We start from the raw sequence: 14,223 nt of genomic DNA on the forward strand, positions 1-14,223 counted from the left end.
CAGCAGAGGGCAGCAAGTGCCTACTTTTGTTTTCTTTTTCCAAAAGTAGCATTCCAGATCTTCCACTTGCTCAGAGAGACTTGTGATCCTACAAATAAAAGCATATGGACCATGTATTAAAGGGTAGCAGTAAAACTAAATTTTCTGTTCATTAACTTTTTAAATTTTATACTTCAAATCTGAAAATGCATTTTAAAAGCACTGCCTTGGATCTGGTTCAATCGTACCTCAGTGGCTAGTACTTCTCAGTGTCCATACTTGTTTCTCTTCATTTGTTTGGCTTCCACATATTGGGTTACCTGTTTGTGCCCAGTCTGCCGTCATCTGTTTACACTCATTTCCTAGTGATCTTATCCCATGTCCCGGATTTGTCCCTACAATTCAGAGCACTTGTGTGAATTTCAGAATCTCACATAAACATCTACCTTAGCACATTGGCAATTGGAGGTCTGGGAGCATCTCCTCATTCTATTGTGATCTTCCTGGAGTTCTGATTTCCACCTGCATTCCAAATTTGCTTCCCCCTGAGCTTCTCCTTCTCAGAAGACATCATTTCAATTCTCTGGTTTCTCAGTCCTAAACAAGTGTAGCAGTCATTCTCTGATAGTCCATTTTTCTCACACCTTGCACCCAATATGTCAGCATTGTTTACTTCTTCTGCCTTTGAAATATGATGAGAATCTGAGTGCCTTTCAGCACAGCCACCACTGAATCAACAGTTCTGAGCAGGGAGATACAGCAGTCCAGGATACAATTATGAAGGGAAGTTTAAAAGGGACTTAAAAAAATTTATTTTGTAAGCTATAACAAAGTCCCCACATAATTCAATAGGTATAAAGTATCCCTATGATGAAACTCTTTACTTCTGTGTTCCCACTCTTCAATTTGGTGGTAGTGGTGGTCCCAGAGGATTTTCAGAATAAGGAATAAGTTTTCATTTCTTTTGTCACTTTTTGGTGTCACTAGGGTTTGAACTCAGGGACTCACGTTTACTGGGGAGGTGCTCCATCACTTAAGAGATCTGCCAGCCCTGTTTTAGGCTGGGTATTTTTGTCACAGGGTCTCAGGAACTATTCGTTTGGGGTGGCTTTGAACCACCATCCTTCTCTTTTCTGCCTCCTGAGTAGCTAGGATTACAGGCATGAGCTTGGCTAGGAACAAGTTTTCCCTGTTTAGGATTACCCATTACATGAGGATGAAATTGAAGTGGAGTCCATCATTCATTGTAACCTCTTGGTGCCATGCAGACAGCCAAGGTTCATATGGAGCAGCATGCATAATAGACCTTGGAGAGTAATTTTGAATAATAGAGCTTAGTCATATATTCATGGTCAATTGCCATTAATGTGTGTGAGAAAAATCTCTGAGAATGCTCCTGTGCACTTTCCATAGTACTTATATTAGTGAATTATGAAGTAATTTCATCACAAAATTACACTATCTTTAATTTAAATTATGTATTAGTCAGGGATCTTTAAAAAAAGTAACAGAAACCAGAACTAATTGATACAAATAAAATGAAATTTATGAGAAATGTATTGGAAAAATAATAACAGTTTCACTGGGTAGTTCATTGTGCTTATCAGCTTTTTGTTATTGTAACAAAATACCTCAGACAGTCAGATTGTAAAAGGAAAGGTTTACTTTTTGTTCATAGTTTTGGAGGTTCCAGTCCATGATCAACTGGCCTCTTTGCTTTTGGTTTGAAGTGAGGCAGGAACATGATGGAGCAAGCACATGGTGAAGCACACGTGCTCATCTCATGGTCAGGATACAAAAAAGAGAGAGAAGTGAATGTGGGATCCCACAATCCCCTTTCAAGGGCCCTGCAACAAAGATCTATGCCCTCTCACTATGCCCTCACCTGTAAATGTTTGCTCCTCTTCCCATTAGTTAAAGTGCTGGGGACCAGTCCTTTAACATAGGCCTTGGAGGACATTCCAGATACAAACAATAGCCTTCACAGAGACATTGGGAAGAGTGGAGAACCAGACTACAAGCTGTTGTGTTGGAAATGTGCCTTCTGCTAAGCTTTTGAAGTAAATCAGAGACGAGACCATGGGCTAGAGATTGAAGATTCCAGATGCTGCTGTAGACATCGGTCTTGTTGTTATTGCCACCACCAGAATGAGTTACCTTGTTGCTTTTCTCAAATTAGGCTGACGTAAAGCCTTATTACTATAATTATAAGAAGGGACACCTGAGGTCTTGTAGCCTCACTGAATATCTTTTTTGGAATGTTCCTTTACTTGAGTGCTTCATGAAAAAAGTGTACACTAAAATTGATCCACACAGATATAGAAGACACAAGTTGTATCATTTTCTGCGAGAAAAAGACAGAATTTAAAAGATAAGCTTCAAATTGCTGAAATAGAAAGAGGAAGAGGAAGGTATTTATTTACTTCAGTTGCATCTTTGTGAACAAATGAGAAGCCCCATCTTCAAGCACCTAATGAAATAAATGTAGAGTCTTTCCAACAGTACATTAGATAGGAAATACAGGGATTTCAACAGGTTTAAAAATTCTGTACTCATTCTTTTATAGGAAGTACATCAACCATATTTACCTTCTTAACTTCTTTTACCATCTCTCTCTATATGTGACCTCCCCTCAGCATGACCTGTTTTTCATAATATTGCTTATATTTGTGTTAGGTCTGTATTCCACATATGAGAGAAAACATGTGGCCTTTGGCTTTCTGAACACGACTAACTTCACTTGTGATGATCTTTTCTAGTTCCATTCATTTACCTCCAGATGAAAAAATTTGTTCTTCCTCATGGTTGAGTAAAATTCCATTGCATATAAATACCTGGATTTCTTTCTTTTTGTCTTTTCTCCTGTTTATTTGCTTGTTTTTATCTTTACTTATATGTGTGCATATTGTTTGTTCCACCTCACCTTCGTTTCCCGGCAGAACCTGTTCCACCCTCTTCTCCAATTTTGTTGAAGAGAAAACATAAGAGATAATAAGAAAGACATATCATTTTTTGCTAGTTTGAGATAAAGATAGCTTTACAGAGAGATTCCTAGCATTGCTTCCATGCACTTGTGTATTACAACCCACATTGGTTCATCTCTAGCAGACCTCCTCACTACTTCCTGGTCCCCTTCCCTTAGTGGCCTCTGCCAATGATCTTGCATAGCATCAGGCTGTTTCCATAGGTTGGCTGCTGTGAATAATGCTGCAATAAACATGGGTGTGCAGGTGCCTTTATTGTACCTTGACTCAATTCCTTTGGTTATATCCCAAAGAGTGATATTACTGGATCATATGGCATTTTTGTTTTTAGGTTTTTGAGGAGCCTCCATACTGTTTTCTATAGTAGTTGTCCTAATTTATAGTCTCACCACCAGTGTATGAGGTTCCTTTTTTACCCACATCCTTGCCAACATTTGTTCTTCGTGTTCTTGCTGATAGCCATTTAACAGGAGTCAGGTGGAATTTTAACATGGTTTTGATTTACATTTGAAAACATTCTCTGTTTTGTGATTGACTCTTTTCCTTGCTCTCATGGGGATACGTTGTGGCATTTACAAAAGTTCTACAATATATCAAGTATATCAAACTCGCTTTGGCAGCACATCTACTAAAATTGGAATGATACAGGTGAGATTAGCTTGGTCCCAGAGCAACGATGGCATGTAACTTTGTGAAGCATTCCATATTTTTTTAAAAAAAATATCTGAAAGCATTTCTTAATGGAAGAATTCTCTTGAGAACTTCAGAAGATGAACAAGGCACATTTTTTTGTCATTTTTTAAATGATTACAGAAAAGTCCTCTGCATATCTTCTCCTTGTTATTGGTGTTGAAAAGCCACAGTCATAATTTCTGAGTTTAAAAGTACATTTTATGTGTTAGAATAACAAGATAAAATTCATCCTTTCAATATCATAGGGTAAATTGAATATATGACTGAGCTTCTCCTAGGCCTTCAACCAAGATGGTCACTGAGGAAAAGGTGTTGGGTCAGAGCTGGGAAGGGACGTTAATTTCAGACTTCCTGTTTCCAAAACTGTGAAAGAAGTAATCTGTGTTGCTTTCAGCCAACACATTTTTGGTCTTGTTTTTAGAATACCTTGAAGAATCTACTTTACAAACCATATATTGTGGAAACTTGATTTTTGGGAAAATGAGTAACTAAGGATTCTTTTTTGGCTTTGGCATTTTATTACAATTTTCTTCCTTTTGATGACTATGAGTAACTGAATTTTATACTGTGATGAGGACTAATGCCCAATGTGATGGCATTTGGAGATAGATCTTTTTGGAAATAATTAGGTTTCAATGAGGTCATAAGAATGAAGTCCTTGTTTTGGGATTGATGCCCTCATAAGGAGCAGTTCCCCAAAGTCCCCGCTTACTGGTCTCCATGAGAGGACGAGCAAGAAGCTGAGTGTGTATCCTCAGGGAGCACCTTCACCAGAGCTTAGTCATGCTGTCCCCAACTCATGTCTTCTTTTATTATAAAAACAAGACTTTATGAAGTCTATTTTATTCTCTACCAGTGTAATATGAACAAGCAGTAGTTCATAAAATGAAAGAAAGAAGATAGAACTCATCAGAGCAGTCATGAAGTAAAATCATAAAATTTTTGTTAAACCTTTGTTAGGTCTAGAGTATATGACAACTCGCTAGAAAGTGATTTGGGCACATTCACTCATCTTTCATTTTCTTGGCCTTGGAAATTGGGAATGCCATCAAATCACACACTGTTTCACTTTCTCATATTATGTTATCCTAGCAGTTCACAGGTGATATTTGAGTCCAGTTATTAGAATTTATTTTATTTTTTTGAAGTTGAAGCTATAATTTTACAAAACTATCTATTCAAAGCAAAATAAAAGGGGATATCATTTTGATTAAATGGAAAAATCAAAATATGTATTTGGTTGTCAATAATATTCCTGACTCTGTGTTAGGTTTCAAGATCAGTTAAATAATTTCTTTTGGATAAGAAATACCCTGTGCTGTCAATAATATCCAACTGTCTTATGATACTTTTTTATTATTCTGTACTTTGTATACAATATCAAGCTTATAACTTATGTTTCAAATATGTTTTCATAATTCTGGAAACTGATGTCTTGCTCCTTGTTTTTACTATTGTTTTTCATTCATACTCAAATTATCTTTTTTGTTCTTAGATCTCTGTCTTAGTGATATTGCACCTTTGAAAAATTATATGAAAGATAAGGTGAAATTGACCAAGATACATTGTAAGCACTTTTGTAAAGGTTACAATGAACCCCCATAAATGATAATAAAAATCAATAAATAAGTAAAGAAAAAATATTTGTAAGGTTTTGAAGAGTTAGAATGTTCACACCCTTCTATAGAGAGGTTTTCACCTAATAAGTAACTTCACCAATTTGAAGTTCACAAGTTCTGGAATGTGTTTCCAGGATAAAAATTCTTGGCAGTGTTGCTTTTGGCCATTACTTACCAAAGTAACTGTCTTTCTTTCTTTCTTTTTTTTTTCCTGTCCATTTTCCAATTAATTTAGAGTAGCTTTTTAGTTATTATAGGTGTGGTTTAGAAAGATTCCAGTTTCTCTTTGCTTCATAATTACTTTGAGATTAGAGCCCCTTTGACCATAGGCTTAAATTACAGTCACAAGATTCTTCCCAGAGTGAATTCCAGGCCTGTCTTTGTCCATGCATATCCTAGAAACAGAGGCTCAAATGTTTGCAGTGTTTTTTATTGGTTTCATAGTAAGTGTGGTTTCAGAACTGTGACAGTTTTTGGTCATAGATAAAAAAAGGATTCAAAGTAGTTGTTACTTTCTTTTTGTCTTTTCCCTTTTTTTTTGCCCTTTTCCTCCTTGTACCTCCCTCAGTCCAGTTTTCTCTTCTGTTTGTTCCTTCTTGCTTCTGTCCTATCCCTTCCTCTTCATTTTTCTTTATTTTGTTGTTATTTTTCTAGCATGTTTTATTATTTCGTCAGTATTGTTGATGTGAGGTCCTTAGCCTACCATTTTTGTAAAACCCAATCTGTTTAGACATATTTTTTATTTTAAAGTTCTATCCCTCTCCACACCTTCATTATTGTGTTTGTTTTTTGAGACATAATCTCACTCTGTATCCCAGGGTGGCCTCAACCAGGCTTAGCTTTAGCTTCCTCCCTCAGCCTCCTAAAGCCCTTTTTTAGATCATCTAGTGGTTTGTGGTTTAGAACTTCTAAGTTGACTGAGAGCTTCTAAGTAGACTTCTATGTCTTTTCAAGTGACACAATTACCCCTTTGGTGATGATATTTTTGGCTCTTCATTTACATTAGGTACTTTTATTCAAGCATTTTACTTCCTTATTTTCTGATTGCTTTGCATAGCCCCTCAGGTCCAGTTCAGCTGCTCAGAATTTATAAACGTGGCCTTTGTAGTGAGGACTGAGCTGCATCAAGCAGGCAGGGGCAGCAAGATGGTGTCACAGACCCAGGTCCTCATGTCCCTGTTGCTCTGGGTGTCTGGTGAGAAATTTAATCAGTGCTCAATTTCTTCAGAGTAATATCTTTGTAGAATTGAAAAAATGTTTTTAAGATGCAGTGGGAAATAATGACTGTCTTCAAAATGGACTAAATATTGTGCTGTGTTATAATACCATTAGAAAATGCATTTAATTGCCACATTTCAGTGTGTATATGATAAAATCCATGTGTGTATATGTGTGTGATCATTGTTCATTCCCAATTGCAGGTGCCTATGGGGACATCGTGATGACCCAGTCTCCAGGCTCCCTGGCTGCATCTGCTGGAGAGACGGTCACCATCAACTGCAAGTCCAGTCAGAGCATTAGCAGCTACTTAGCCTGGCACCAGCAGAAACCAGGACAGCCTCCTAGACTGCTGATCTATGCGGCCTCTAACCGGGCAACTGGGGTCCCTGACCGCTTCAGTGGCAGTGGGTCTGGGACAGATTTCACTCTCACCATCAGCAGCCTCCAGGCTGAAGATGTGGCAGATTACTACTGTCAGCAGCATTATAGCTCTCCACCCACAGTGCTTCAGCCTCAATCAAAAACCTCCTTCCTATGCCCTGGGTCAGTGATCCTTGCTGCACCAGCTACTTCCTCCTCACATTTGTGGTTTGGACTGATTGCTTAGCAAGTGTGAGGCCTGTAGTTCAATCCCCAGTACTGCCAAATGTGAAAAATCCACTATATGCTAATGAAATAAATTGAAGAAGATACAAATAAATGGAAAGATATCCCATGGTTTTGGGCTGGAAGAATTAACATTGCTATATGTTTATGCTTCTAAGAATAACATACACATTCAATACAATACCTCTCAAAATGTCAAAGATATTTTCACAGAAATGGAAAAAGTTATTCTTTTTAAGGTATTTTTATTTGCATATGTTAGTTGTATAGGGAGTCCCATTGTGACATTCCCATATATGCTTACAATGTACCTCAGTTAGGTTAACCTCCACCATCATTCTCCTTCATACTCCTCTCTCCTAGTTGAAATGATTTTGACAGGTTTCAGTGTTCCATCTTCATACACTGATATAAGGTACATTGACAATATTCACCATTCTTTACTCTCTCCATTAGTCCTTCCCCTACTTCTAGAACCTTCCCCCTAGTAGGATCTGCTTTACATTCCTGTCCTTCATTGCTTAAGTGTGTGTTCATTGATCAAAGGGGTTTAGTGATGGTACTTTACCTGCAAATATTTGTGCTTTAATTAATTTAACTCTCTCTATTATATTTCTTACCCTTTTCCTCCTTCCCGCTATTATTCAACAGCTAGAAAAAGTAATTTTAAAATTCACATGGAACCACAGAAGATTTCAAAGAGTCAAAGCAGTATTGAGAAGGAGGATCAAAGCTGAAGGCATCACACTACCAGGGTTTTCTTTACTGTGGCAAGCACCTGAGGCTAATAACTTAAAAGGGAAAGATTTGTTTGGCTTATAGTTTCAGAGGTTTCACTCCATGGTCATCTAGTTCCATTGCTCTTAGGTCTGTGGCAATGTAGAAGAATCATGGTGGAAGGGTGTGTCAGAGGAAAGCTTCTCATTTCATGGCTGCTGGGAAGCAGAGAGAGCCAGGAAAGTGCCAGGGACAGTACAACTCTTCAAAGTTCCCCTCTTAGTGATGCACCTTCTCCAACCTGCCTCCCCCTTGATTTATACTACCTCCCAATAAGGCCACCAATTTAAGAATCTGCCAATGGACTAAACTATTAATTAGGTCAGAGCTCTCATGATCAAGTCACCTATCAGCTGGGGACCAAGTCTTCAATACATAATTCCTTTGCGGAACAATTCATACCAAAACCATGGCATCAAGTAAATGTCTAGTGGTCTGACACCCAGAAATTTGTCTCTACTTAGGATACATGTAGACTTTCAACAACAGGAATAGTCAGTGTAAATTTTAAAATAAATGAAACACCCCACTGTTTCTTAGAATACAATAACAATTTGAAATATTTAATGAAGCTGCACATCAAAAGGAACATGTATTATGAATCTCAAACATCAGATCTGTTTGTGATATTGTCAGCTCTCTCCTGTCCCTTAAAGAGCACCTTGCCTAGAGTTCCTTCAATTGTTGTTGAAACTGACAATGAAGATAGAATGGACAGACCATGACCTTCTTCAAATCTGATATGTTGGAGCCAGACGTGTCATCCTAGCTGAGTAGGCTGACCCAGGCCAGCCTAGGTAAAACCATAAACCCCCCTTTCTTTCTTTTATTCATATGTGCATACAATGTTTGGGTCATTTCTCCCCCTAACCCACCCCCCTAACATCGACCTTCCCCCCACACCCACCATCTCCTCCATACCCCCCTCGGTACTAGGCAGAAACTATTTTGCCCTTATCTCTAATTTTGTTGAAGAGAGAGTATAAGCAATAATAGGAAGGACCAAGGGGTTTTGCTAGTTGAGATAAGGATAGCTATACAGGGAGGTGACTCGCATTGATTTCCTGTGCATGTGTGTTACCTTCTAAGTTAATTCTTCTCAAACTAACCTTTTCTCTAGCTCATGATCCCCTTCTCCTATTGGCCTCAGTTTCTTTTAAGTATCTGCTTTATTTTCTCCACATTGAGGGCAAAAAATGCTATCTAGTTTTGTGGGTGTCTTACCTATTCTCATACCTCCCTTGTTTGCTCTTGCTTTATTGTGTGATCAGAGTCCAGTCCCCTTGTTTACCCTTGATCTAATGTCTGCATATGAGGGAGAACATACGATTTATGGTCTTTTGGGCCAGGCTAACCTCTCTCAGAATGATGTTCTCAAGTTCCATCCATTTACTTGCGAATGATAAGGTTTCATTCTTGTTCATGGCTGCATAAAATCCCATTGTGTATAAACACCACATTTTCTTAATTCATTTGTCATTTTGGGGCATCTTGGTTGTTTCCATAACTTGGCTATTGTGAATAGTGCTGCAATAAACATGGGTGTGCAGGTGCCTCTGGAGCAACCTGTGTCACATTCTTTTGGGTATATCCCCAAGAGTGGTATTGCTGGATCATATGGTAGATCTATGTTGAGATTTTTAAGAAGCCTCCAGATTTTTATCCAGAGTGGTTGTAGTAGTTTGCATTCCCACCAGCAGTGTAAAAGGGTTCCTTTTTCCCCCTGCATACTTGCCAACACCTGTTGTTAATGGTGTTGCTAATGATGGCTATTCTAACAGGAGTGAGGTGGAATCTTAGTGTGGTTTTTTTTTTTCCCCTGGTAAGCCTTTGTTTTTTTTTTTTTATTATTCATATGTGCATACAAGGCTTGGTTCATTTCTCCCCCCTGCCCCCACCCCCTCCCTCTCCCCCCACTCCCTCAATAACCAGCAGAAACTATTTTGCCCTTATTTCTAATTTTGTTGTAGAGAGTATAAGCCATAATAGGAAGGAACAAGGGGTTTTGCTGGTTGAGATAAGGATAGCTATACAGGGAGTTGACTCACATTAATTTCCTGTGCGTGTGTGTTACCTTCTAGGTTAATTCTTTTTGATCTCACCTTTTCTCTAGTTCCTGGTCTCCTTTTCCTATTGACCTCAGTTGCTTTTAAGGTATCTGCTTTAATGGCAACAAATGCTAGCTAATTTTTTAGGTGTCTTACCTATCCTCACCCCTCCCTTGTGTGCTAAAGCTTTTATCATGTCCTCAAAGTCCAATCCTATTGTTGTGTTTGCCCTTGGTCTAATGTCCACATATGAGGGAGAACATATGATTTTTGGTTTTTTGGGCCAGGCCAACCTCACTTAGAATGATATTCTCCAATTCCATCCATTTACCAGCAAATGATAACATTTCGTTCTTCTTCATGGCTGCATAAAATTCCATTGTGTACAGATACCACATTTTCTTAATCCATTCATCGGTGGTGGGGTATCTTGGCTGTTTCCATAACTTGGCTATTGTGAATAGTGCTGCAGTCAACATGGGTGTGCAGGTGCCTCTGGAGTAACCTGTGTCACAGTCTTTTGGGTATATCCCCAAGAGTGGTATTGCTGGATCAAATGGTAGATCAATGTTGAGTTTTTTAAGTAGCTTCCAAATTTTTTTCCAGAGTGGTTGTACTAGTTTACATTCCCACGAACAGTGTAAGAGGGTTCCTTTTTCCCGGCATCCTCACCAACACCTGTTGGTGGTGGTGTTGCTAATGATGGCTATTCTAACAGGGGTGAGGTAGAATCTTTGTGTGGTTTTAATTTGCATTTCCTTTATTGCTAGAGATGGTGACCATTTTTTCCATGTGGTTTTTGGCCATTTGAATTTCTTCTTTTGAGAAAGTTCTGTTTAGTTCACTTGCCCATTTCTTTATTGGTTCATTAGTTTTGGGAGAATTTAGTTTTTTAAGTTCCCTATATATTCTGGTTATCAGTCCTTTGTCTGATGTATAGTTGGCAAATATTTTCTTCCACTCTGTGGGTGTTCTCTTCAGTTTAGAGACCATTTGTTTTGATGAACAAAAGCTTTTTAGCTTTATGAGGTCCCATTTATCTATGCTATCTCTTCGTTGCTGTGCTGCTGGGGTTTCATTGAGAAAGTTCTTACCTATACCTACTAACTCCAGAGTATTTCATACTCTTTCCTGTATCAACTTTAGAGTTTGTGGTCTGATATTAAGATCCTTGATCCATTTTGAGTTAATCTTGGTATGAGGTGATATACATGGATCTAGTTTCAGTTTTTTGCAGACTGCTAACCAGTTTTCCCAGCAGTTTTTGTTGAAGAGGCTGCTATTTCTGCATAGTATATTTTTAGCTCCTTTGTCAAAGACAAGTTGGTTATAGTTTTGTGGCTTCATATCTGGCTCCTCTATTCTGTTCCACTGGTCTTCATGTCTGTTTTTGTGGCAGTACCATGCTGTTTTTATTGTTATTGCTTTGTAATATAGTTTGAAGTCAGGTATTGTGATACCTCCTGCATTGTTCTTTTGACTGAGTATTGCCTTGGCTATTCATGGCCTCTTGTGTTTCCAAATAAATTTAGTGGTTGATTTTTCAATGCCTTTGATGAATGTCATTGGAATTTTGATGGGAATTGCATTAAACATGTAGATTACTTTTGGGAGTATAGACATTTTTACTATGTTGATTCTACCAATCCATGAGCATGGGAGATCTCTCCACTTTCTATAGTCTTCCTCAATCTCTTTCTTTAGAGGTTTATAATTTTCCTTGCAGAGGTCATTCACATCCATTGTTACGTTTCCACCTAGGTATTTGATTTTTTTTTGAGGCTATTGTAAATGGAATTGTTTTCATATATTCTTTCTCAGTTTGTTCATTATTAGTGTTCAAAAATGCTAATGATTTTTCTATGTTGATTTTATATCCTTCTACCTTCCTATAGCTGTTGATGCTGTCTAGGAGCTTTTGAGTAGAGTTTTTTGGGTCTTTAAGGTATAGGATCATATCTTCTGCTAATAGGGATATTTTCACAGTTTCTTTACCTATTTGTATTCCTTTTATTCTTTCTTCTTGCCTAATTGCTCTGGCTAGGAATTCCAGTACTATGTTGAATAGGAGTGGAGATAGTGGGCATCCTTGTCTAGTTCCCGATTTTAGAGGGAATGGTTTCAGTTTTTCTCCATTAAGTATAATGCTGGCTGTAGGTTTGTCATATATAGCTTTTATAATGGCGAGTCACTTTCCTTCTATTCCTAGTTTTCTTAGAGCTTTTATCATGAAATGGTGTTGGATCTTATCAAAGGCTTTTTCTGTATCTATTGAGATGATCAGGTGGTTTTTGTCTTTGCTTCTGTTAATGTGGTGTATTACATTTATTGATTTTTGTGTGTTTAAGCACCTCTGCATTCCTGGGATGAAACCTACTTGGTCATCGTGAATGATCTTTTTGTTGTGTTGTTGAATTCAGCTTGTCATTATTTTATTAAGTATTTTTGCATCAGTGTTCATTAAGGAGATTGGCCTATAGTTCCCCTTTTTGGAGGTGTCTTTGCCTGTTTTTGGGTAAGTGTAATACTGGCTTCATAAAATGTGTTAGGCAGTTTTCCTTCCCTTTCTATTTTGTGGAACAGTTTAAGGAGGGTTGGTATTAGTCCTTTTTTCAATGTCTGATAGAATCCAGCAGAGAATCCATCAGGTCCTAGACTTTTCTGTTTTGAGAGACTCTTGATTGCTGCTTCAATTTCATTTTGTGTTATAGATCTATTCAGGTGATTAATGTCCTCTTTGTTCAATTTTGGATGATTGTAAGTATCTAGAAATCTGTCCATTTCTTTAAGATTTTCAAGTTTATTTGAATGTACGTTCTCAAAATAGTCTCTGATGATTTCCTGGACTTGCATGGTGTTTGTTGTTATCTCGCCTTTTGCATTCCTGATTTTACTGATGTAGGATTTTTCTCTCATTTTAGTCAGGTTTGCCAGGGGTCTATCAATCTTGTTTATTTTTCCAAGAACCGACTTTTTGTTTCATTAATTCTTTGTATGGTGTTTTTTATTTCTCTTTCATTGATTTCAGCTCTTATTTTTATTATTTCTCTCCTTCTATTTGTTTTGGGGTTTGTTTGTTCTTGTTTTTCTAGGAGTTGGAGGTGTTTCATTAGGTCATTGATTTGAGATGTTTCATTCTTTTTAATATATGCAGTCATGGCTATAAACTTTCCTCTCAGTACTGCCTTTGTGTCCCATATGTTCCAGTAGGTTGTGTTTTCATATTCTTTTACTTCCAGGAAACTTTTAATTTCCTCTTTTATTTCATCAGTGACTCATTGTTCATTAAGGAATGAGTTATTCAGTTTCCAGCTGTTTGCATGTTTTTTGTCTTTATTTTTGTTGTTGAGTTCAAGTTTTATTGCATTGTGATCAGATAGAATGCATGGTATAATTTCTTTTTTCTTATATTTGCTGAGGCTTACTTTGTGCCCTAGGATATGATCTATTTTGGAGAAGGCTCCATGGGCTGCTGAGAAGAATGTATATTGTGTAGAAGTTCGATGGAATGTTCTGTAGATATCAACTAGGTCCATTTGATCTGTGGTATGTTTTAGATCTAGGATTTCTTTATTGATTTTTTTGTTTGGATGACCTATCTATTGATGATAGTGGGGTGTTAAAGTCTCTGACAACCACTGTGTTGGAGTTAATATATGCTTTTATATCCTTCACGGTATGTTTGATGAAATTGGGTGCATCGACATTGGGTGTATATACATTGATAATTGTTATTTCCTTTTGGTCTATTTCCCCTTTCATTAGTATTTATTAGTCTGGAATATCCTTCTTTATCTCATTTGGTCAATGTAGATTTGAAGTCTACTTTGTCCTAGATAAGTATTGCTATTCCTGTCTGTTTTGGGGGGCCATTGGCTTGGTAAATCTTCTTCTAGCCTTTCATCCTAAGCCTATGCTTATTTCTATTGATGAGAAGGGTTTCCTGTAAGCAACAAATTGTTGGATCTTCCTTTTTAAACCAGTTTGTCAAGTGGTGCCTTTTGATGGGGGAATTAAGTCCATTAACATTTAGTGTTAGTATTGATAGTATGTGGTGATTCCCATCACTTAGTTGTCTTAGTTGTTTTAGGGTTTGATTATGTGTAGCTAAATCAATGTTACTCTCTACTTTCTTGTCTTTCCTTCTCCTGTGGTTTCGTACTGCCTCCCCTTTCATGGTTATGTTGGGTTTCACTTTTTGTGTGCAGAATCCCTTGAAGAATCTTTTGTAGTGGTGGCTTGGTGGTAATGTATTGTTTTAGGTTCTGCTTATCATGGAAGACTTTTATTGCTCCA

General features: G+C 37.6%; 1 non-coding gene and 2 gene segments (V, D, J or C); 2 read left to right on the plus strand and 1 right to left on the minus strand.

The window, feature by feature from the left end:
• LOC109699244 (immunoglobulin kappa variable 4-1-like) overlaps positions 1–14,223 on the minus strand; it is a 935,238-nt gene that overhangs the window by 256,751 nt on the left and 664,264 nt on the right.
• On the plus strand, positions 3,572–3,674 carry LOC141415208 (U6 spliceosomal RNA). The gene has a single exon (XR_012440218.1). It is a non-coding gene; the product is annotated as a U6 spliceosomal RNA (small nuclear RNA).
• LOC109678728 (immunoglobulin kappa variable 4-1-like) lies at positions 6,318–7,118 on the plus strand. The segment is given in 2 exon segments: positions 6,318–6,470; positions 6,697–7,118. Coding segments are annotated over 2 exon segments (456 nt in total).

This window comes from Castor canadensis, chromosome 12 (assembly GCF_047511655.1).
Source record: "Castor canadensis chromosome 12, mCasCan1.hap1v2, whole genome shotgun sequence".
Classification (NCBI taxonomy): domain Eukaryota; kingdom Metazoa; phylum Chordata; class Mammalia; order Rodentia; family Castoridae; genus Castor; species Castor canadensis.